General features: G+C 34.8%; 3 protein-coding genes across 5 annotated transcripts; all 3 read left to right on the plus strand.

The window, feature by feature from the left end:
• The first annotated feature begins 618 nt into the window (after positions 1 to 618).
• Positions 619 to 13,104, plus strand: LOC129895661 (histidine--tRNA ligase, chloroplastic/mitochondrial). 3 transcript variants are annotated; one of them, XM_055971393.1, is made up of 11 exons: positions 622 to 1,030; positions 1,121 to 1,216; positions 2,750 to 2,838; positions 2,985 to 3,114; positions 5,214 to 5,306; positions 7,129 to 7,203; positions 9,974 to 10,091; positions 10,949 to 11,091; positions 11,261 to 11,389; positions 12,413 to 12,576; positions 12,690 to 13,104. In XM_055971393.1, exons 1-11 carry the CDS (start codon positions 701 to 703, stop codon positions 12,826 to 12,828), a joined length of 1,506 nt encoding a protein of 501 aa, XP_055827368.1. In that variant the 5' UTR covers positions 622 to 700; the 3' UTR covers positions 12,829 to 13,104. The 3 variants fall into 3 exon arrangements, with proteins under 3 accessions (XP_055827369.1, XP_055827370.1, XP_055827368.1); XM_055971394.1 differs by lacking the exon at positions 12,690 to 13,104 and having other exon boundaries at positions 619 to 1,030; positions 12,361 to 12,501; XM_055971395.1 differs by lacking the exon at positions 12,690 to 13,104 and having other exon boundaries at positions 619 to 1,030; positions 12,367 to 12,494.
• A 769-nt stretch (positions 13,105 to 13,873) lies between these two features.
• Positions 13,874 to 17,157, plus strand: LOC129895371 (AP-3 complex subunit delta). Its single transcript, XM_055971080.1, has one exon. The coding sequence runs from the start codon at positions 13,960 to 13,962 to the stop codon at positions 16,870 to 16,872; it is 2,913 nt and encodes a 970-aa protein (XP_055827055.1). The 5' UTR covers positions 13,874 to 13,959; the 3' UTR covers positions 16,873 to 17,157.
• A 3,313-nt stretch (positions 17,158 to 20,470) lies between these two features.
• On the plus strand, positions 20,471 to 24,435 carry LOC129895890 (glycosyltransferase BC10-like). The gene is made up of 2 exons (XM_055971672.1): positions 20,471 to 21,345; positions 23,806 to 24,435. Exons 1-2 carry the CDS (start codon positions 20,728 to 20,730, stop codon positions 24,433 to 24,435), a joined length of 1,248 nt encoding a protein of 415 aa, XP_055827647.1. The 5' UTR covers positions 20,471 to 20,727.
• Positions 24,436 to 25,908: the final 1,473 nt, after the last annotated feature.

Below are 25,908 nucleotides of genomic sequence, written 5' to 3' on the forward strand. Positions count from 1 at the left end.
CCCTTCTTACAAGATTATGCTTTCTTATATCTATTGCTCTATCAAATTCAGACGACTTGTTTGTTTTAATTTTATTATTTTAAAGTAAAAAAAATCCACAGATAATTACTATTATAGAATGGAAAAGACTTTAACATAACATTTGATTTTTCCAGAATTCATTTATTGAAATTATAGATTGCAATGCAATCGCTTTCAATTCTAAAACTTACATTTCTGGAGAAAAACTACATTTTCATCCTTCTAAATTAAACTTACCTAAATATTCTATTCCAAAAAATCTAAAAAATATAAAGATCGATGAAATAAAAATTAAACGAGTCAGAATTATAGACATCGTTCTATTAATGTTTTAAAAGTGATAATGTTTTTATGATAAAAAATGTAAAAGAAAAACACAAATTACCCGATGATTGTTTTATACTTGACTCAAAATCATCAATATAAATAGCAATAAATTGTAAATACAGTTTATGTAAAGAAACTACTGCAATATTCAGAAACAGCATTTTTACATCTATTTTTTTATGGGAAGAACAAAGAACCTGTTTCGCAGTTGTTTTTAAGTTCAGGATGAATATTTTAAACATGTGGGGTTGAATGGTTAAAAAAAAAAAAAAAGGGGGAAAAATATGAGATAATTGAAAAATATTTTTTCTGGCTTGTGTAGATTTTCCTCTATCCCCGGACAAGTGAAACCATGCCGGCAATTTTAAACCCTTCCCTCTTTATCCTCCACCACCACCCACCGTTGTCGACGGCGGTACTCTCACTCCGCCACCACCTTAATATCTCTTTATTCTCAACTTCACGCACTACTCTCAGAGTTTTATCTACTTCTTCCTCTTCAGTATCCATTGAATCATCGGCGAACCACAATGTCCGAACCGGACGGTCCGGGTCGTCGACTTCGCCTCCAATCGAACACGATACTGTTCAGAAAATCGACGTCAATCCTCCTAAAGGTACCCGAGATTTCCCTCCTGAAGACATGCGCCTCCGCAATTGGCTCTTCCATAACTTTAGAGAGGTATCTGTATAAATTGATTACATTGTCTGTTGTTGTTGCTGCTGCTGCCGCCCTTGCATATTTGCTAATTTGCTTTTATATATATTTCAGGTATCGCAGCAATTCGGGTTTGAAGAGGTTGATTTCCCTGTGCTAGAGTCAGAGGCTCTTTATATTAGGAAGGCTGGGGAGGAAATTAGAGACCAGGTTTGTGTCTGGTTATTTTGTTGTCTTGTGAATTTTGACACACTGCACGTATATGTTTGGTATTAAGTTCGTTCATGCATGCTTAAATACTCGGAGATTATGAGCTAAGTTACGAGGAGGGGTGTGTTGATTTTGTTGGATCAAACTAGCTAACATTTACCTGTATATTAGAGTTTTTTTTTAAGCTTACTCTTACTCAATTAGTAGTCGGTGCATGATATGATTTGTTCTACAGAAGAAGTGTTGGTATTTATTTTGCTCTACTTTATTTTTTTCTTTTGTTTATCAAGAAAAATATTAGTTGATTTGTTATGGTTTGGCATGAGAATATCTATAAACTGATTTTAGTTCTAATTTGCTATAAACTGATTTTAGTTCTTATTTGCTATTCTTGTAAGCCACCTTTGTATTTGGGAACTCGAGACTTGCATTTTCTTCTATCGTCGTTGCTTTATTTTCTATCCCAATAAGGAGAAAAGTATCAATTTGAACTCAAAACTTTTAAATATTAAGCTATAACAATCTTCTACAAACTTCCTCTCAAGTTACTCCAAATCACTTGCTAAGTAGATTTTGTGACTTGATCTTCTGATATTGATAAAATCATGTTTCAGAAAGAAGACTAGGAAAAATTACATGAAATGATTTGGTTCCCTGCTGGTATTTCTTCTCTGAAGTGCTGAGAGAAATGGGCATTTTTTTTATAAAAGATATATTTTTCCAATTCTCTCTTACCGACATTCCTTGAGAGTACGGGTGTGAATGCCTAAAAGAGGGTAATAGGTGATATACTGTTTGAAAAGTTAATTACAACTCATGGTTGAATTTACTTGATGCTGTTTCTTTTTATCCCACTCTAACAATCCCATTTTCGAGATTGAAAAGTTTCCCATCTACAAGAATTTGAAGTATTGTTACATATTACTACTTTACACGTTTCAAGTACTTTTGCGAGCATGACTTAACCTATAAACAACAAATAACTGTCGGTGTATATAAGTTAAACTCACATATGTTATTTTTTCTTGGGACAATTTCAAATAAATACAATAAACTAATTAATTTACAACAAATATAGCCATGTTTTATTTACATAAAAAATAGCCAAAAATCATAGGAAATATACAGTGGCTATACAATATAGCTTGCAAAAGTCGTAGAAAGTATACGTTGACTATACAATATAGATTACTTATACATGAGTTATACACTGAATATACATAATGATACATTCTATACATGAAATATACACTGAGTATACATAAATATACACCAAATATACATGAATATACACCGAATGACCATTTTTTTGGAAAATGACCGAATGGCCATCTACTGTAATTATCCCTTTTTTATTTTCTAGCGCGATACTTTGTTAAAGCCCCCTTCAACTTTGCGTTTGAAATCCCAGTTGACTTTGGCCTTTTTCTCTTTTGACTACTCTGCTTATCGTGAGCTAAAGTAAGCATTGCAAAGAAAGAAACTGAAATGCGATGAACCATAATATCATTTTATTCTCTTTCTTTATTGCAGCTTTACTGTTTTGAAGACCGTGGAAACCGTCGAGTTGCATTGAGGCCTGAGCTGACTCCTTCGTTGGCAAGACTTGTGATACAGAAAGGGTGAATATCTAATTAGTTTTACTTGCGCATAGAAAGTCATGATTCTGCAGCGATTTTTCAATGTTCACCATTCATTTATATGTTATTACACTTTTGTATCCAGGCGGGGATGCCACATTTTGATCTGCACGTTTTTTTCTGTCCAGAAAATCTGTATCTCTTCCATTGAAATGGTTTGCTATTGGACAGTGCTGGCGTTATGAGAGAATGACCAGGGGAAGACGTCGTGAACATTACCAATGGAATATGGATGTAATTGGTGTACCAGATGTAACGGTAGGTGAAGCTCTATCTATTCAGTTGATCTTGCTACTGTAATAAAGCATTTGAAAAGAACCCAAGGGGGCAACCTTAGTGGTCAATGAAGTGGGTTGAGAACCACGGGGTTTGAGGATCAAATTCCAGCGGAGGCAAAAACACTAGGTGATTTCTTCCTAATGTCCTAAGCCTTGATGGACAGAGTTACCCGGTATCTGTACTGGTGGGACGTGGCAGTACCTTGTGGAATTAGTCGAGGTGGTGCAAGCTTACCTTGTAACCACAGTTATTAAAAATAATAAAACATTAAAAAATTTAGTTATTGCCAACTGCTGCAATTTTGTACTTGTATGTTTACATGAAGCAACTTCTATGTAAAATACCCCTTTTAGACCTAGTTGAATTCTGTTGATCTTTGAGAATTACTTTACATATGATATCTATCCGGAACTAGTCAACTACGCTTCAATCAGTCTGAAGATATGGTAGGATTAGATTTTCTAAGTAAAAAGGCTTGGTAGATTTTTGGGTTAGACATGATGATATTTCTTGGCAAAAGGAATGATTAGTTCTGGTTCTTGGATCATAATATTCTCATGTCGGAAATTGAAGTCCTAAGTTATTAGATGTGGACAGAGCTTGATTTCTGAATAGGTCATTTTACTCAGTAATGGTGTCTTTATTTGATTTTCCACACTTCACCTTTTTTGGTAAATAATAATAAGTAAAGGTAAGACTCAAACCAAGGAATATAGATAGATAATGAAGTGGTTTACCGCATGGTGTAATTATGCGAGTAAAAGCTAGACCACTCTCATATGGTTGCAATGGTGCACAACTCTTTTAATATGAGTGTCTAATATTATCACAAGCGGTGATTTAGTGAGAAACAAATTCTTTTTGACTGAAGTGTGAACATGAATCATGACCTGAAATAGGAGAAGTATGTACGAGGCTAACATCATGGGTCTTTGACATGACAAAACAGTGATGTTGTCGCTGTGTGGAGACTAATTGGATTAGAAGTAACTAATGTGCCAATAAGCTGGGGAATGAGGGGAGGAGGAATGATGCCTCTAAATAACACCTTAAGAAGAAAAAAGAAAATCATTTTGTCTCTCTCTCTCGGTAATGTGCCAAAATTCCACTTCTTTGACAAAGTTTCAGACTATTTCCCCGGTAAACTATAGCCAACTTCAAATCGCAGCAACCCCAATATAGTATCTAGCCTCTTTCTCATTCCAATTGTAAGATCTGTCATCTGACCAGACGACAGAGTAACTTAAGCCTAGTGTTGGAGATGAAAATATCTGACGAGGTGTAAAAGAAATGGAAAGATGAGCATATTTTCTGGCTAGCGGCAAGTCATTTGAACGAATTGACATAAACAGTGACATCATCATTTCTCTTGTTAGAAGAGGAAGAAGATTTACAATCAGGATAAGGTTCGACAAAAATAATCTGTGTGAAAAGAGGAAGATGATTTACTAGCAGGATAAGGATTGATAAAAATAATCTGAATTGGGTCTGCGAGGGTATGAACCAGGTTTATGTGGGAGAAAAAACTGCAGATGTATGTATTCAAGGTATTTCAAAATTTCAAGTCTTGGTTGAGTGAATTCACCTGGTTGACCAAGTTTGATCATTGTGGCACTGAAAAGCTAATAAACAGCATACAGAACCCCAAAGTTGACAGGACAAAACCCTAAAACATCAAATAATATAATTAGCAACATAACGACAAAACACAAACTAGACTCGGAGAGAGATAAGTAGACAAGTTCAAGGATTAATCTTTCAATCAGCATCAAATTCCGTTTCCCTTATTACTTGTCATTATATCTAACTCAGGTTGTGTTCTCATTTGTAGCATCCTGATCGCTGCTATAAAAAGTTCTTCTTGAATGTAACTTTTATGTTAGATTAAATGTAACTTGTATGCTTAGCACTTATTTGAGGTATTCTTTTCCCTCTTCCATATGTTGCTTGTAAGTTCTGAGCTTTTTTAGAGAGAGATTTTTTTTGCTGCTGAAGCTTTAAATATATAATGCAATGGCAGAGATGGTAATTTCACATTTTCACTCACCAAAGTTATTTCTAATTTCTCTTTCTTTTAGGGTGAAGCAGAGCTGATATCTGCAATTATTACCTTCTTCAAGCGCATAGGCCTCACAGCATCAGATGTTGGGTTTAAGGTCTCTAGTAGAAAGGTGTGTGCTTATGTTTATTTTTTCTATTATTCACCAGAACAATCTCTATTGTGTTCTTGCTACTTATTTGCATCTCAGTTACCAGAAAAGATATGTGGCGAAAGAACACATGATTTAATTGTTGTTTCGTGTCAATATCGTACAATCGGAGATTCATCGTATGTTTATTGTCATTTCTTCTCAATTTACGTGACCCACTTTCTACTTAGTGACATCCCGAAATTTATGCTACTAATGCAATATTTATATTACTGCCACAATTTAATTATAATATTACTTTTACAAAAAACAATTTTATTATAATATTGAATCGTTAGAAACTTAGTTTCAAATATGACATGTTTACTTGATTAACCAGCTTATAAACTGTTACTTTGTTCACATTCTTTTCTACTACATCCATATTCCATAGTATACAAATTAAATCAGAACACAAGGAGACAGTAGTAGTTACTTGATGGGTCGTGCAAAAAAGGGCTACTTGTGATGCCCATTGTGAAGAAATGGACCTTTACAACCTCAGTATGCATGGTAATATAAAGGGGATAGTAGTGGTTTTACATTTGAGAATAACAATAGACACTGAAGAAGGGATGGTTCTTGATGATGTTAATAAGTTGTGTTGCATGATTTTTTTGTGTTCTTAAAGTTTAGGGACACTGCCTCCTGTAACTCAATCCCAAAAGGTGAGGATTATCCAAAATCATATAAGGAGATAAACAACCCATCGCTCAACCAATGTGGGACAATTAAGACCACCCCACACCCAGGACAAGCATGGACAATATAACATGGGGCCCAACATTGGCTAAATGTGATGCCAAGAATTGACTTGAGTCTAACTCTATTACAATGTTGAAGTATGTGGCCATCTCATCTAAAATCAAAGCTTAACTTGTTACAGAGCACACTTTTATTACTTAATTCGTCAACATCCATACACTGAAATAAGAAAGTAGCTATTATCACGTTTAATTTTTTTGAAACCTATTAGAAAGCTTAAAAGAAGCCTAGTTCTCAGTAGATTATAATAATTATTATTATTTTTAAATGACAAGGGAAACCTGTAGCCGCTACCCTTTGGGTGCGCAAGGGTAAAACCCCCGCTCTTATGCAATAGCTCGCAGACCACACAAGAGAGGTAACCTGACTTGGCAAGCCCGGTGTGATGGGCTCGACCCAGAAGGCAAACCCCTTGCTTTTGCTGACAAGGGGCTTCGAACATGAGACCTCCAACGTGGAAGTCCCAAGCCCAACCACTAGGCCACTCTGAAGGGTTTTAGTAGATTATAATTATGTTAGATAATAATTTCATGTTTTACAAATAACTTGGTCTTTATATTGATGATATCGTCCCATGCAAATGCAAAATACTAGTTTTTTTTTTATTTTAAAAAATCAATCAATAAATCTATGATGTTGTTTAGCTGAGCATTAGCCTGACAAATGGGAGCTACAAAGTAGGTGGGTGGAAGAGGCTTGCAAATATCATAAGGAATTTAGGTGGCTCCTTCTTTTCCCTTTTGACATGCATTACATGAACCTAATTACCAAAGTGAGGAGGGTCAGTCCTAGGAATATCATTAGAGATTTTGTCTTGGAATTGAGTAGAAAAGTTGGAAGAGTGAAAGTCAGCGAGTTAACGAATTTTCTTGTATGGCAGAAGTTAGATAAATCTTTTTGGAAACAAGTTTGAGAATAATGACTGTTATACAATTTGTTCTTCTTAAGGATGTCATTTATGGTGCTTTTTCAGCTTAAACAACTTAATGGGATTTTGATCTGTTACTCTGTATTGAAAGTATCATGTACTATTTGATAGGTGTTGCAAGAAGTATTGAGGTGCTATTCCGTCCCAGAAAGTATGTTTGGTAGAGTTTGCATCATTATAGACAAGGTTAGTTTGATAATGTAACTCAATTCCTATTGTTTGATCTATGGTATTCCAAAACTAGAACATACTGGTTACTGTGATTGCATCTGTTCATTTTCAGTTGGATAACTGTTTCTTTGACATTAAGTGGGAGAAGGTTATGGATTTTCTAATCATATTATGCCTTACTTGTCTCTCGGAAACAGCCGTCCTACCTTGGTAAGAGTTAGGTCTGCGTACACTTTATCCTCCCCAGACCCCACGTTGTGGGATTTCACTGGGTTGTTGTTGTTGTATTATGCCTTACTCTTACTTATAAAAAGGCTACTTTCTTACAGGTAGATACTTATGCAAATTCTATTCTGAGGTAGTGGAATATGTTTAGAAACTTGATGTCAAGATCCTGCTTGAAATTCTATTCTGCTTAGTCTACTTCTGTTTTATTTTTGATATGATACAGATAGAGTACTCTATCAAATAACATAATCCCAAGTTAGTTGAAGCCGATTATATCTTTATTTCACTTTATTCTGAATCCATTTCATTCCAATAGTAAATATTTGTCTTTTAATGGCAAATTAAGGGTTTCTTAGTTTCACACTTACCGCTATCGGACATACAAGTCTCTAGCAAAAATTAAATAAACCCCTTGGCATATACCAAATATGACGCAAATGTGATAATAACTAAGCATTATTCCAACTAGTTGGTATCGCTTATGTGGAAACCTTACTTTAATCCCAACTTGTTGCTTTTATTGTATTAATCCCTGCGTATTAATTTATGTGATGGTGTTTGACTGAGCATGGAGTTTAAGAAAGAAAGATAGATTTTTGAATCTTCTGGTGTAAAACAAGCTGTAGATATATGTACAACAACAACATACCCAGTGAAATCCCTCTAGGTGTACGCAGACCTTATACTACCTCGTGAAGGTAAAGAGGTTGTTTCCAAAAGACCCTCGGCTCAAGTACTCAAACTCAAGTAAAAGAGGAAGAAAACAATGAAGAAAGCATAACAATAAATATAAAAAGTAATGTAACGTCTACAAGAAAGGAACAATTCCAACAAGTAGTGTGATGATCGGAACACAGTACACAATAAATGACGGTAGATAACAAAGGAAAGACAACACTCTACCTCTATTAACCTCCTGCCCTAATACACAACCTTTACTCCTTCCTATCAAGGGTCACGTCCTCGGTAATATGAAGTTGCGGCATATCCTGTCTAATCACCTCTCCCCAATACTTTTTCGGTCTACCTCTACCCCTCCTTGTTGTACCCTCTACAACTAGCCTCTCACACCTCCTCACCAGGGCGTCAATGCACCTCCTTTTCACATGCTCAAACCATCTCAATCTCGCTTCCCTTATTTTGTCTGTGGCAAGGGCCACTCACACCTTTTCTGGAATAACCTCATTCATAATCTTGTCGTTCCTAGTATGCCACACATCCATCTTAACATTTTCATCTCCGCAACATGCATCTTTTGAACATGTGAGTTCTTGATTGGCCAACACTCTACCCCATACAACAAGGACGGTCTAACCACCACTTTGTAGAACTTACCTTTAAGTTTAAGTGGTACCTTTTTATCACACAAGACTCCAGAGGCTAGCCTCCATCTCATCCAAGCCGCCCCAATGCGATGTGTGACATCATTATCGATGTCCCCACTTCCCTAGAAAGCTATAGATATATGTGTGGCTATAAATTAAAAATGAAAAGTTTAACATTAAACTATTTATTAAATATAGAAAAGTAACATTCTTTTCTGGACCAAGTAAAAAAGAAATACCATCACGTTAAGTGGGATGGAGGGAGTATGTTTTTAGCTAAGCTCTCCTACATGGACATACAAGTTTTGAACTAGAATAAGAAGACTCCTAGCTAGGCTTTAATCCTAACTGGTTAGTATTGCCTATGTGAGATTTTTTGCTTTTATGGTATTTTTTATAAGTTAAGTTCACGTTGATTATGAGTGGTTGGATGTCTTTTGGGACTTCTGATCATGTGATTTTAGGTCCATTTCATCCTATTCAATATCCTTTAATAACCGGTGCAATATGGACTGATTCATATGGAACTGTATGTAGGACATTGCGAAACCATCTTAAACAGCATTCTCTTATCTTCTTATCAGCTATGTTTACTACTTGAACTTTCGGATGATCATTTCTAATCTTGTGTAGTTTTATATTACACAATATATCCATCTTAATATCTTCATTTATTGAACTTTCATAATATGAAAACTCAACATTCACTCCCATATAACATTGTTGGTTTTAAAATTGTGCTATAAACCTTGCTTAGGAAAAAATACTGTAAATAATTGAAAGTATTTGTCAGATGTTTGCTCTTCAGGATCTTCAATTAAAAGTGCAATTTACTTATACCTGAGTTGTGCTTATTGCATTTTTCTCACATGGTAAGCTCAATCACAAACCCCTCAACCTGGAGTCAAAAGTGGCCCTATTTCCCACTTTTCTCTCTTGGTGACACGAACTACCAGCCTTAAGGTTGGAGGTGGAGTCATTTCCCCTAGGCTATCCCTCACTTTCAAAGCCACCCTTTTAGCACTACATCTTAGAGCTTTTTTCTTCTAAAGAACCTAGCATTATTATTTCTGCTAGGAGCTCAATCTTTTTTTCTTTGTTTTTTTTGGTGACCGTGGTGAGGGTCAGTTAATGAATAGCCAGTGTTTATAATATAGTTGATTTACGTATCTCCTACTGTACTTTCAGTCTTCTTGTTCTAATCAGCTTTCTGTTACCATTTGGCTGAATAGATTGGAAAGATTCCAATGGATGATATCAGGAAAGATCTGCTGTCTGCTGATATGTCAGAGGTAGCTATTGAAGAGCTATTGCAAGTCCTATCACTGAAGTCTTTGGCAAAGTTAGAAGGTTGGCCGTTATAGCATTTACTTCACTAAGGTTACCTGTGGTCTTCTTATATTTGTTGCTCAAGAAGTATCTTAAATAATCATCTCTTGAAATTTGTTTCTTCACTTGTTATTTATTATCCACTAGTTAATGCAAATGATTACGAACAAGTTAGTTTGACCTTGTATATTACCTGAATTGTACAGCAGAAAGTATTACATTAGCTGTTGGAGGGTGCATAATGTTTCTGGATGGGTAAAAATCCAGTAGCAGCTTATGTTGGCATTTCCTATCAAAAATAAATTCTTCAGACTTGAAATTTATGTTGTTAGATTATTAAATTTTTCAAAAGATAATTGGGGTTGAAAGCGTTATGCATGGTCCAAAATACCCCTTCGTATGTACCATAATCTATTTAGTTCTTAAGTTTTATATCATGTAAGTATCTTCTTTACTAGAACCTGTTAAACACCCGGGAAGTGGATCCATGAATGTTGTATGAATTGCAGCAAAGCTTTTTCTAGTCTGGCTGTACACTGTTTACGAGAATATGAAGTGATAGAACTTTTAAAAAGATGTCCTCTTCTTGAACTTATGTGAATTTTCCAGATGAAGGTTGTATTTCTACCTGTGTTAGAAACGGAACAGTTGAAATCGTCTACTGATGTATTAGCAAATATTGTAGCTAGGAGGTTTCTCTCTTCTTTTTTTTTTTTAAAAAAATTAATACTGGCCCAAATGCCATTTATTAATAAAAAGACAACAAATCTGATCTAAGCCTAACACTTGGCCCACAAAAATCAACACAACCAAAAATTAACAGACAAAAAAGCTAGGAGGTTTCTTATCTTGGTCTTTATACCTTTTTATTTGTGCAGAGAAACTTGGGGCCTCAGGAGAAGCACTATCTGATTTGAAGCAACTATTTTCACTTGCTGAGAAGTATGGCTATTCAGAGTGGCTTCAGTTTGATGCATCAATTGTCCGTGGTTTGGCTTATTACACTGGGATTGTCTTTGAGGTTAGACTCGAGATATTTTTTGTTAGTATTCTGAACTTTGTGCATGAAAGTGTATTTCAAGAAGACTTGGATTTGGTTAACTGCATGTTGGATTCGTCTTACTGATAAACTATTTGCTCGTAAATGGGGTATCTCTTCCACTTCATTGAGTAATTACAGTTTACTGCAGGGATTTGATCGTGAAGGAAAGCTCCGGGCAATCTGTGGTGGTGGACGATATGATCGGCTATTGTCTACCTTTGGAAGCGATGATCTTCCAGCTTGTGGATTTGGATTTGGTGATGCTGTGATAGTAGAAGTGAGTAGAGCTTCCTGTTTCCTGTCCTTTCTTTTTCTGGATGCTAGAGATAAAAAATCAGTCGATTTTTTCAATTGATGTTTTAATCAGTGAAGTATGAACTGCTTCTACTTTGAACTTAGGTGGAAGTTCACATTAACTTAATGGACTTTGTCAAGATGGACTTCTTTTGCCTGCGTTGCTTCCAACCACTACTATTCTCAGTTTTCCATCCAATTCAAGTTTTTGGTTCTTGTGGAATTGATTAATCTTTGAACATCACAGCCTGTTTTCTCCATGACTGTATCCTTGGCCTGCATATAGCAACACTTGTAGGCATAGGGCATGAAATAGATCCCCACGTGCGCACAAACATGCCGCAAATGATAATCACCACCATCTTATCTGACATTCCGTGATTGCATGTAAGGGCTCCAACTAAGGCAGTCTTCGCAACTTTGCTTGTTTTCCTGAGATCTATAACCTTTTATTTCATGGAATAGTTGCTCACTAAGATGGGTTTCTCCTGGGATAAGTCTTGCTGATAAAGATGGAGTATTGAGTACCTGAGCAGATTTGCTATTGAAAGGTGTCAGCAAAGGGATTAAGCTTTCTTTATGTGAGGTTTACACAATGTCTGTGCGCTCATGATAGTTTTTGACTATGCGTCATCACTAGAGTACAGGATAAAGGAGAACACCTAAAGATCTTTGAGCTTGTCATTTTTAAAATTGTATTTTGATCCTTTTTACTTCCAGGAAGGGGGGGGGGGGGGGGGTCCTTGTTGCTGGCTGCCACTAGTCACTGTTTTGTGTACTTTACTCTTCTTTTTCTGCTAAGCTTCCTCCTTCCATTTTGAAATCAGTGAACTGAAATTGCTGCAGTGATCTTTTATACCTATATTGCATAATTCCAATTTGAGAACCACCATCAGTTGCAGGAACAGACATTTTCTAGCTTGTTTGTCTCATCTGTATGTTTTCTGTTGGAAGATTTAGGCCTAAGCAGTATTTGTTTGTGCTTTCTCTGTGGGGGAATACTCAGCTGCTCAAGGAGAGGGGACTTCTACCAGAACTTAACCTTCAAGTAGAGAACATTGTCTGCTCATTGGATGAGGAACTTCAAGGTGCGGCATCTGTAGTTGCCACCATTCTCCGGGAAAAAGGGCAAAGCGTTGATTTGGTTTTGGAGAACAAGCCACTTAAGTGGTACATTACTATCTATAGATTCACCATCTCCTTGTTGATGTAGCTGTTTGCAGCTCCATTATATGTCTTTGCTGTTTCACTTTGAGGTTCATTCTCCATTTCTTGTTGTGAAGGGTGTTCAAGCGAGCAGCACGGATAAATGCACACAGATTGATTTTGGTCGGGAAGGCTGAATGGGAAAAAGGCATGGTCAATGTTAAGACTCTTTCAACAGGTGAGCAATTGGAGATAAAACTCGATGAACTGGAGTAACGGGGTCTTGGTGTATGAAATAGCTTTTTTGCCTTTTTTTTATTTTATAATGATGCTAAGTTGCTTCTTTAGCTGGGTTTTCTTTAGTGATGGTGAAGCAATGAGGTATTAAATTTTGTTGTTATTTTTCTTATCTTGTTGAAAGAAAACCCATTTATCCAATTTCAGGCTTGAAATTTTCGTTGCCTGTGTAATAGCAATTAAAATAACTAGGTCTCAATATAAAACTAACTGAATTCGACATATAAATCCAGTGTGTTCTTTTGACTCTGCTTACGTTACATCTCATTCCAAGTCTGAATAATTTAGGCAAGTTGGAGATTTTCAAAATTAGAAGTTTTAGACATAGTACACTTAACATACATGAATATTTAAGTTTCCAAGTCTAACCATAATAATAAATTGATTGCTATCAGAAGAGGGGGAAACCTAAAAAAGGGGGGCAAAATTGAATAACTACCAAGGCAAGGTTGGATGCAAAACTATGTTATATAATTATAGAAGGATATACACGGATATCTCCTACTAAGTACAAAACTTTGCATCAACTAAATCAACATTTTTAATATGGAAAAGATATTTCACCACATGCATAACCCTAAACATGTTTTCGGCTGCTTTATCTATTGTTTCCTTCATATATTGTTATTTTTGATGGTCATAAACCTTATTAATTTGATAGAAAACTATGCGTACTCTTTGGAGAAGGGAACATATGTGGAAACTCTGGGTATACGATTTAGGCACTCTTTCATTTATACCTATATGGTGTACTTTGGTTCATGCGGATATCTCAGGATTAAGTTTAGATAAATTTATCCTTTCAACTAAATTCAACATCGATCGAATATAGTGCAAAATGACAATCGTGCATTTGAAAAATTTCACTAGTACGAGCATTTCAAATTACATTTAATATATATGTATTTTATAAATAACATTTTTGACATGGAGTTTATTAATCACATTCTCAAAAACACAACTCATAAAATGCATATATTTTTTTTTGTCTAAACAACCCAAAAAAAAAAAAAAATTGCACCAAATTTTGTCAATAGTTCAATCCACTTCTACAGCTATGTAAAATAACCTCAACAACTACTCTCTGAGTTGCAAAGCAAAATTGATGTAATGGCCGGTCCTTCTCTTCTCGATTCTCTCTTCCAACGATCTTTAGAAGACTTAATCAAAGGTCTCCGTCTCTTCGTCGGCGATGAATCATCCTTCATCTCCAAATCCGTCGACGAGATCCGCCGTGAAATCAAGTCCACCGATCAACAGACAAAAGCCACTGCTCTTCAGAAACTCACTTACTTGCATTCCATCCATGGCGTCGACATGTCTTGGGCTGCTTTTCATGCTATAGAACTCTCTTCTTCTCAGTCTTTCAATTTCAAACGCATTGCTTATCTCGCCGCTTCTCTTTCATTCGATCCTTCGACTACTGACGTCATCCTCCTGCTGACTCATCAGCTTCGTAAGGACCTTCAATCGCCTAATTCGCACGAAGTAAGCCTCGCTCTTCATGCTCTGTATTTCATTTCTACACCTGATTTAGCCCGAGATTTAACTCCCGAGGTATTTACTTTACTGAATAGTAACAAGGGTTCTACTAGGAAAAAAGCTATTGCTATTATTTTGAGACTGTTTGAGTTATACCCAGATGCCGTTAGGGTTTGTTTTAAGAGATTAGTGGAAAATCTGGAGAATTCTGATCCGGGTATTGTATCTGCTGTTGTTGGTGTTTTTTGCGAGCTTGCTTGTAAAGAACCCAAATCGTATCTCCCTTTAGCGCCTGAGTTTTATAAGATATTGGCGGATTCTCGGAATAATTGGCTGTTGATTAAAGTTTTAAAGATTTTTGGTAACTTGGCTCCATTGGAGCCGAGGTTGGGGAAAAGGCTGGTGGAGCCGATTTGTGACCATTTGAAGAGAACGGGTGCAAAGTCATTGGCTTTTGAGTGTGTGAGGACTATTGTTAGTAGTTTCAGTGAGTATGAGTCTGCTGTGAGGCTTGCTGTTGAGAAGATTAAGGAGTTCTTGAATGAAGATGATCCGAATCTCAAGTATCTTGGTTTGCAAGCACTTACCATTGTTGCACCAAAGCATTTGTGGGCAGTCATGGAGAACAAGGATTTTGTGATTAAATCGTTAAGTGATGCGGATGCAAATATTAAACTTGAGGCCTTGCAGCTTATTTTGTCCATGGTTTCTGAGGATAATGTGGTGGATATTTGCAAAGTTTTGATTAATTATGCTCTTAAGTCAGACCCAGAGTTCTGTAATGAGATACTGGGATGTATCTTGTTGACTTGTTCAAGAAATGTGTATGAGATAATTGTGGATTTCGATTGGTATGTATCACTTCTTGGGGAAATGTCGAGAATTCCGCACTGTCAGAAGGGGGAGGAAATAGAGAACCAGCTTGTGGATATAGGTATGAGAGTCAAAGATGCAAGACCAGAACTTGTTCGAGTTGGCCGTGATTTGCTAATTGATCCTGCATTGCTTGGCAATCCTTTCGTACACAGGATTTTATCAGCAGCTGCTTGGGTGTCTGGGGAGTATGTTCGCTTTTCAAAAAATCCATCGGAAATTGTGGAAGCACTGCTGCAACCAAGAACCAGTTTATTGCCATCATCAATAAAAGCAGTATATATCCAGTCTGCATTCAAAGTACTTACCTTTTATCTGCATTACTCTATTTCTACCAAGGGAGTTATTTCTTCAGCTTCCCAAGGAGTGGCAGATCTGATGCATGGAAGAGTACAGGAGAATTCTCAGTTTGTAAGAACTGGACCAGTTGCTGATAGTGACACAGATGATGGGGGGTTGAATCCCAGGATGTTACATCGATCTGTTAGGGATGTTTCAGTAGAGAGTTTTGAGGATATGTCTGTTGCTCATGAGTGGTTGTCCTTGACTTCCTCAAAGGTGGAGCCAATTTCTGAAGAGTCTATTCTTAACATATTAGATCTTGTAGAAGTAACGTTGGGGCCACTAGCAGGAAGCCATGAGGTGGAGATACTGGAGAGGTCAAGAAATGTCCTTGGTTTGGTTGAACTGATAAGAGAAGAATTACCCGGTTACTTGGTGAAAAGGGAAGAAGATAATGAAAAGGGACAAAAGAAGACTCATGAAATGATCAAACTAATTGCTGAAGCCTTTTCTGAAGAGCTTGGTCCAGTTTCAGCAAGTTCTCAGGAAAGGGTACCTATGCCCGAAGGAATGGTGCTGAATCAAAGTCTGGATGATTTGGATGCCATATGTGGTGACCTTGGGTTGCACATACCTACTTCTTTCTCCCTTGGAAGATCAATTTCCTCTGAGAAGGATGATGTTACCATGTCTGATCGGCAAAGTAAGGAAGAATTAGAATCAACTGAATCAACGTCTCTTCTTTCTGAGCATCGCAAACGTCACGGGCTATATTATTTACAGCCACAGAAAAAGGAGATGGTATATGATGATTACCCACCTGCTAATGACCTTAAGGCTGGAGATAATGCTGATGATGAGGCTGATGATCTGATAAAGCTGACAGAACAATCTCTCTTCCCTAAGAAAAAGGCAAACCAAGCAAAGCCTAGGCCTGTAGTAGTGAAACTGGATGATGGGGATGGACCTTTTATCCCTGCCAAAAAGGTAGAGTCAAAAGATGACCTAATCTCTGGTGCTGTGAGAGATGTTCTTTTAGGTGATGAAGCAACAACATCATCATCACGAACTAGGAAGTCTGACAAGTCATTGAGTAAGAGAAGACAAAAGGACAAGTTAGATATAGACAAGTCTTCTGGACCAAAAGAGGATTCTAAAATGATGGAGAATTCTGAACTAGAAGATGCAAATTTGAGAAGAAGCAAACGCCATTCTCGTGGTAAAGAGAAGAAACATAGAAGTACTGCAAAAGATAGAGATGAACATGAAGAGGGAGATAAGCAGAAGGTTAGCCATCGCCATGGCAAGCATAAATCCAGACAAAAGGCAGACGGGGCTCTAACATTAGCAGCACAGTCACCTGTTATTCCTGATTTTCTTTTGTAGCAATGAGTGCTGGGATATTGATCATCAATATGATAAATTTGATCAATACGGCTTAGGTGAGTTCTTCTGTATATTCACTTCATTTATTTATTTTTCTGTTTTGGTTACTCATTATACTTGCAATTGGTGAAGTGGTTTTTCTCCATCTTTTTCTATTTTTCCCGTGTGAAATTTCTTTTGGGAAAGGTATATTTTTGAGTTCTTAACACTTGTACAAGGAAACCTTTATAAGGCCTTGACCGGTTATGATCCTTTGGTTCTATTTATTTTTCTATTTATCTCTCATCTATCTATGCATGGTCACTCACACTCTTTGCTAGTTTGATGAAAGGTAAGATAGGCATAAGACCTTTTCCAAAATCAAAACTAAGTGTACTTATAGTCGTTGTATAACTGTCCCAAGAAAAATGATATAGTGGCTGATAAGAATATAAGAGGGCTAAACCATACTCTATGGAAAAAGCTAAAAGATTTGATCAATACATGCAGAGGGAGTCTCCTCTAGTTGGTGGATAAGATATGATGCTTATGAATTTTCATCATGATGCCAATACATGCTTGGTGAGAGTTCATAATAACTCAGGAAAAAGAAGAGAATATGGGCATGCTTTTTTTTTTTTAGAGAAAAGAGAATATGGACATGCTTAGATTATGGTAATGAGAAAATATGCACAGGTTGAAGAATTTGGGCGAAATACTCTTTTGACATTGTGCCCAAGAATGAGCTGCTTGTAGGACTGCTGTACATTGGTGCTATAACTGAGAATACCAGTTCCTTCAGCAAATGCCAATCAAAAGAAAAAACGTTCTCTCAGAAAATGAGTTGTATTCCCTTAAATTAAGAAAAACCATCAGAGGTGAGGCTTGCTTCATGGTAGAGAACCTCTACCACCAACAGGTAGATTCTGCACCTGTTGAGTGTAAGTGGGATCCTTGTGGAATGTGGATAGGTGTATGAAGAGGAAGCAATACCCAAGCAGTCCCTTCTAAATAGCTGAAACCATTATTTGTTGTCCCTTTTTTTATCATCAGGAAGCTGGTTAGTCTCTTGCATTCTAACCTTCTAAACAACTATGGTTTTTGTACTGCCATAACTAACACATTACGGAAATGGTATGGCTGTCAATATTGGACTTCCACCTCAGTTTTGGATTTTCGGCTGTGTAACAGCTCTGAACTGGTTGAGCACATTGAGGGAGGTTTTATACTGACTCAACTCTTTGCTATTTACTTGTATTCTGCTGGCATGAGGTTATACTGTGAAACTTCTTCTGTTGTTTTCTATCCATGAGTGTGAATCTATTGTTACTGCAGACAGATGCAGTAGATGTTATCTTATCCAAAAATAAAAATAAAAGATGCATACAGGTGTCTGAAAGAAAAAAGGAAATATCTTGGCGTAGAAATATCACATTATAGAATTTATGAAAGCAGAGACCCCCCCCCCCCCCTCCACCCCCTTCTTTTACCCTAATGTTGACTGCCTAGTATGTGTTCTGCTCTGTTATTCCTATCAAAAAATTGTTATTGTTTTTAACTTTGTCATAAGATACTGGGTGGAGGAGATGTGATCTCAGAAAACTCTAGATTGAAACACTTTCTGCATGGTCTGCAGAGCTAAGCAAAGAGCTTGATATACATGGGAGAAGGGGGAGGGGAATGAAACTCTCACCAGTAAGGCGAAAATTCAGATATTAAGATTCCTCATTTTCTTATACTTTTATGTCTCTTTTTCGCTCCCTTTCCTTTTCTTTTTCTCATTTTCAGTTTAGTGAAAGTTGATCCATTGTTCAACATTAAAACACTTTACCACTAATAGCTCAATTCTTCTACACTAGCTCAACCTACAATGCCCATGTGACTTGTCTTTGTCTTGTTGCTGCACTATTTGCTTCGAAGAAAAACAACGAAATGAGAAGTCAAATAGTACCACTTTGGACACGTCAAGTGGAAAAGGGGGAGCCATAAGAAATGCCACAAATCATGGCTGCTATTTGACGATACATTCTCTTTAGGAAATCAGCAAATATTTATTGATAATAACACACATCAAATTCACGTAACAACATGTATTCTAGTACATTTCTTATACTCAACCTTACCGTTACGGAATTACCTTCCACTTTTTTCAACGTTCATCCCAATTCCCAAAGAAAATGTTCTGTTATGACGGACGCTAGTGTATCTCAATATTAAAAAACTAAAAAAAAATGCCTTTGATTTTCTCTAATCATTGTCAACTGAAAGACCAGAAGGGGCTTTAGCAGAGATAAATCTAGATTTCACAATTTATTATTTATTGAATGTAAAATCATTGCGGTACGAACCAGAGGCAGAGGCAGAGGCAGAGGTAATATATTAAGTGTCAATAGTCATATGATCATAAGATCACTCGTCTCATGCTGACATAAGATTGCATAGTCTGACACTTTGTGAATAATATATCGGGACTTAATGCACAAAGCTTGATCTAATTACTAATTGAACAACCACAACCTTGTAATTTGGACTCTACTTTTAGAAACAACGGAAGAATACATGTACTAGCAAGAAAATTGACATAAAATTGAATGTTTATGGGTTGGTTTTAAATTTTTGTCCAGCTACAAGATCTTTAGAAACTAAAGTTATACTCAAGAATAACTTGTGTGAATGTTATGCTATGATAATATAAACTCATGTCTCACCAAAAATTTGATTGTTATGAGGGACAAAAACCCAAAATTGAAATGACCCGGAAATCGAGGTAGGTACGTGGACTGGCCAATGCCTAAGGTTGTTTCATGGAAATATTTTTGGATTAATTGGGATCCACTTGGCATAACACAAATTCTTCTTCCTCCTCCCATCTTTCTTCTCAAAAAAAAAAAAACTCAAAAAACTTGTAAATTATAGCTGTAAAAATTAATCATTTTTTTGTTAAATCTGTTGAATAAATAAATATTCCCTTAACATGTCTCAACATCAACTCCAAGAATATTCTTTTTCTGGTAATTTTCACAATTACTCAATTCCTTCTTCCTCTTTTACATTTTTCCAACAATGATAAGATCATCACGTTTCCTCTTTTATCTTCTTCTACATTATATATAATTCATGTAATTAATATTAATCCAGACTAGTAAGTATTTTCTGTAAATTTCTTTTCTATAAGAACCTTTCTTTTACAAATACTTGTGTTTGATATAATGCGTTCAGATTGTTGTAGAAAAACAATAATAGGAGAGGTAAATCAAAGTAAATATTAAATACAAGTATGTTTACATATTATTAAAATCTTACATGAATGTCTTGGAGATTAAAAACGTAGTTATAATATTAATTAATTAGAATCTGTCTCTCTCTAATTCTAGTGAAAAGCATGTAGTTAGTTTTTTGCTTCCATCTCAACTATATACATTTCTTCCTCCTCCTTTCCTTCATTTCTTCTCCCCCTTCCTAGTATTTTTTTCGAATTCTTTTCTTTCGAGCCCAGGGTCTATCTGAGTAATTATGTCTTAATTTTTTTTTCATTCTTTATATATTTTTAGGAAACTCATAATTTCTATTTCCTATTAATTTAGAAAATTCATTGTCCTAATAGATTTTGGAAAGAAAATCTAGTAGGATTGAGGGATTCAAAAATAATTGTACGCTTATTCATCCTTGTGTTATTTCTTCTCTTCTCACTCTGTGTAATTATGTGCTGGATAATCCAATCCATGATCTTTCTGCAACCTATATATCAGAAACAATCTCTCTATCCCACAAAAATATAAGCAAGGTCTGAACATATCTTATCCTCATCATACCTTACTTGTGGGGATTACAGAAGGAACGTTGTTGTTGTACTTTTTTTCCTAGTGTTTCAAGAAAATGAAGAATGAACAACAACATCAACTCTCTACTACAAAACTATTCAGTATTTCTCAAAGGTACCTCCATAATCTTGTGTCCTATATTATTTTATTTGGGTCTGGTTTAGTAATTGGTATATCACTATTTTTTTATCTCCAAGATCTACCCAACACTTTACAAAACAAATTATTTTTCCCCCAAATAATCCAACCAAACCCTCCCCCACCCCCTAGTACACCAATACCCCCACCACCCCCACCCCCACCATCACTTCCACAACCTCAACAACAAATTCCTTTTGTTTTAGATAATGAGACCAAAATTTTAGACCCTAGTAGAATAGGGTTAAAAGATTTTATGGAGGCACCAAAATTAAGTAAACATGATATGAAAGATGAAGAGTTAATAGGGAGGGCTTCAATGTTGCCACGTGTCCGTGCTTTGCCATTTAAGAGTAAGCCAAAGATTGCTTTTATGTTTCTTGCAAGAGGAAGTTTACCATTAGCTCCATTATGGGAAAGATTTTTCCAAGGACATGAAGGTCTTTATTCTATTTATATTCATTCTCAACCATCTTTTAATGGAACTGCTCCACAAGAAGGACCTATTTTTCATGGTAGAAGAGTACCAAGTAAGGTAAGTTTACCATCACTATTTATTAATTATATAATTTGCATTTGGTTATTCTAGTGATGTTGTTTGGGGTCTTGATCGTTACCACACATTATTAGGGTATAAGGCTTGTTTAATGGTACACCTAGCATTTTTACGAATATTGGGATTTACCATGCACCCTTTTGATAAATATGGTGTTTCGGCCAGATTGTTGAATAACTGTATTTATCAAAAGCTTGAATAGATAAGAAAAACAATATTATTTTTGCTTGAACCTTAACTAATATATAATAAGTATTAATTAGTTTTAATGTGATGAAAAATGATAATTAACCTTTCGTTAGACAATATCTTTATAGTGTCTATGTATATATCTTATAAATCTTTTTCTTAGCTGATTCATGCAATGATAATCTTTTTTAATAATTACAAAAAGTAATGTTTTGTTTGTTTTCATGGTCACAGATCTACAAGTTCATTTATAAAGTATTACATACAAACCTAGTATAGTGAAATAAATAAATAATATGATATTTGAGGAGGAGAAAAACTCAACTAGTGCCGTATCAAATGGTCCGTCTTTTACTAGACAGCACGGAAACAGAGCAAGGCCGGATGTATCTTCGATACCAAACATAAATTGATGTTTAAAAAATGATTAAAATTACAATAAAATAGTAGACATACGCTCTTAATTTTAAATCTGTAATGAGTTCACAATACATTAAATTAATAGAATACCATAAATTTATGTTTAAAAATTATTAAAATTACAATAAAATAGTAGACATACGCTCTTAACTTTAAATCTGTAATGAGTTCACAATACCATTAAATTAATAGAATTTAAATACTGGATTTGTCGATGAAGCAGAGATAGGCGTGTCCAGATTCATTATTAAAGATTTCAAATATAAATTTTTATATTGTTGATGATGCATTATAAATAAATACTAGCAGATTTTGATAGTTGACTTGGACCATTTGTCTTTTAGCATTAATTACCGAGAATCCTGGAACTCTTTGGCTAGAATATTATGAGATAGGACTATTTTACGACACTTGTTTGTAATTAATGTCAATTATGATGCTTATGGCAAAGCCAGTGGCAAAACTAAGATTTTCAACAAATGTGAAAAAGTAAATACAAAAAAATCGAATAAAGTTCGATATTTATTATATACATACATAAAAATAATTTTTACCATATATAAATAGTATAATTTTTTATCGAAAGAGGTTCAGATGAATCCTCTAACATCATATCCCTGAGTGAGGCTTATGTGATGTACCAAAAACTTGGTGCTTGTTTGATAAACTTGATTAACAAGTAAAATTGCATCTTTACTATTAATAATAATGGATCCAGACTCCAAAGTGCTACCTATGGATTCACGGAAAACTAATAGTCCCTCTACTGCATATTAATTGAATTTTTGAATTTATTTTATTTTTCAAAATAAGTGAATTGTTTAAAGTTTAAGAAAAATGTTTGAACTTATTTTTGATTCTTGCCCTTCATTTACATTTTCTAGATGATAAATTCAAGAGAGTTAATTGCTCATATTTATGATTTTACTTTGATTTATTTTTATTTTCAAGAATAGTTTGACAATTACTAAAAGGGTGAAAGTGGAAAGTGATATTCAATTTATGTTCTAATTTTTTTTCTTAATAATTGTGCATTGCCTCACAAATTTAGTTAATATGGAATAGAGGGAGTAGATTTTGCTCATATATTATTAATGTATTTAAAAACTACTAAGTATATCAATAAAATATTTTAAAAGCTATATAGCTTTCGGCATAATGATAAGTATTTAATCCTAAGGACTGAAAATGGAAATTTTCAAAATAGTTGGCTATGAAATTCAGAAATTTTGGGGTCTTAGTTTAAATTGTACTATTGGTAAATTAATGCGTTTTTTTGGGGTGGAGGGTGTGAGGACTAAGCATCAATATTATCTTTCCAAACAAGATTTTACTAAGCACTTTTTGTTGTAGATTTCTTTTATTCTACTCCAATTGCTAACTAGAGGAAAAAACACTTTTATCCTTATAATATATATATATATATATATATATATATATATATATATATCTTGCCACACTTTTCTAAATTCCTAGTACATCTTTCTCTTTAGAACGTGAACAATAGAAGAGCACGTTGGACTCCACAAAAAAAATGGAATTTTTACATAAATTCACAGTTAACTTTTTATAGTTAGTAATTAGTATACATGTAATTTAAACGGTCAAGTGAGCGGTTACTCGGGTTAATTAGCAGAGCCCATATTGAACTCGGCCCAATAAACCACTTTAGAAGGATAATGATCTGGGCTTTTAGGGAAGTTTGAGTCCATTAAAATTTACTTTTGTAAAAATCCTTTTACCCCCGACCTAGTTAGTTGGAAGATCTAGTTGTTTAGTAGATGAGAAGCTTAACATTTTAACATGGTTTGTTTTATAACCTTTATGCAGAAAGTAGAATGGGGAGAATTTAACATGGTGGAAGCAGAACGACGATTACTAGCGAACGCATTATTAGACTTATCAAATGAGCGCTTCGTGCTCCTTTCAGAGTCATGCATTCCTCTATACAACTTCACTACCATCTACAACTATATCATGAAGTCCAAGAATACCTTCATGGAGTCTTATGACTTATTAAGCCCCGTGGGACGAGGTCGTTACAACAAGAGAATGAGACCATGGGTCACCCTAGCCCAATGGCGAAAGGGGTCCCAATGGTTCGAGGTCGATCGTGAGATCGCGATCGACATAATATCGGATCAAAAGTATTCTCATTTATTCAAGAGATTTTGTAGGCCAGCATGTTACTCGGACGAACATTATTTGCCAACATTTGTGACAATGAAATATTGGTGGAAAAATGAAAATAGAACGTTGACTTGGGTTGATTGGGCCAAAGGTGGGCCTCATCCTACAAAATTTAATCGGCCCGAAGTGACAGAAGATTTGCTTAATGGGATGAGAAATGGGACCAAATGTGAGTATAATGGGCGGCCCAGTAACATGTGTTATTTGTTTGCCAGGAAGTTTTTGCCTACCACTTTAGATAGGCTTTTGAGGTTTATGAAATTCGGATAAATTCATATTTCTATTTTTTTGTCTTATATCATTATTAATCAGTTTCAGTTTTTTTTTGTTCAACATTTTTTGGGAATTATATCTAGTTCCTTAGAATGTGTTACAGCTGAAACGGTTATTTGACGTGAGTTGATTTCTCAAATAATAAGTTATTATTTTAAAATTTTACTTTTTTTTATTGAAGAAAATTTGTATTAAGAATTATCTTTTTATGAGTTTAATAATTATTAGTTGAGTAATAATGAACTCTTAATTGATGTGGAAGATCAAAATTGAAGACTTTATTGGTTAAAGTTATACAAAAGTAAAAACTAAAACAAAGAATGACTAAAGGATCAAGAGCCCGTTTGGATTGGTTCATAAGTTGCTTATAAACTGTTTTCATTGTTTGACTGACCAACTTAAAGTTATTTTGTACTTAAAATAAGTCCAAAAAAATAATGAATCTGTTTAGCTTAGTTTATTTAAAGCAACTTATAAGTTGTTTTTAACTTATAAGCCAAAAAAAAAAACTGAGGTAACCCAACATATTTTTTTGGCTTATAAGTGGTTTTCAGCTTATAAGCTGTTTTAGATAAGCTAAGTCAAATAAATCTAATTATTTTTTGGGACTTATTTTAAGCACAAAATAATTTTAAGTTGGTCAGTCAAACACTAAAAAAGTTGAAAACAGCTTATAAGTGTTTTTAAATCAAAATAACTTTTAAATACATTTATAGAGTTTGGGTAAAATAAAAAAATATTTTAAATATTTATTTTTACGCCAAAATTCATAAGTTATAAGTTCTTCCAGATAGGCTCCAAACTGATTGTTCATTTGTATTTTTCACCCTAATAAAAATTAGTTGTCCCTTCGATGACAACTAGGGGTGTACATAGGTCGATCGGTTTGATTTGTTTGGTTTTTTTAAAAAAATAATTAAACCAATTATGTCGATTTATTTAAACCTATAAATCAAATCAAACTAACCTAAAGTCAATTTTTTTCGATTTCGATTTTAGTCGGTTTTTTTGATTTTCTGATTTTTTACAATTACATCGTAACTGAAAAAAAGATCAAATTGAAGAGGTTGTTCCCTTGATTGTGTGATTATATTATTTAGTGTCATTTCAAAAACACTTGAATAAAAAAAATAGATGTACAATGGCATATTCAAGACACATATCAAATATTCAATAAAGACAAGACACATGTCAATTTTTTTAGTCAATTACAAGCCCAAATTTGAAATAATATATGTAAATATTAAAAGTTATAAACTAATTTAAAAAATACTTATAAAGCATATTATAATAAATATTTTTTGTGTATAAAAAAATTAAAATAATATATGTATTATGTCGGTTTGGTTTGAATTCAATTTAACTGTACCAAACTAAATGGACAATGATCGATTAATTTTTTTCAACATCAAATTAGCTAGATCAAACCACAAATCGATTTTCTTATCGAGTTGACTTAACTTGACGATT

Source organism: Solanum dulcamara, chromosome 7, assembly GCF_947179165.1.
Source record: "Solanum dulcamara chromosome 7, daSolDulc1.2, whole genome shotgun sequence".
Taxonomy (NCBI): Eukaryota; Viridiplantae; Streptophyta; class Magnoliopsida; order Solanales; family Solanaceae; genus Solanum; species Solanum dulcamara.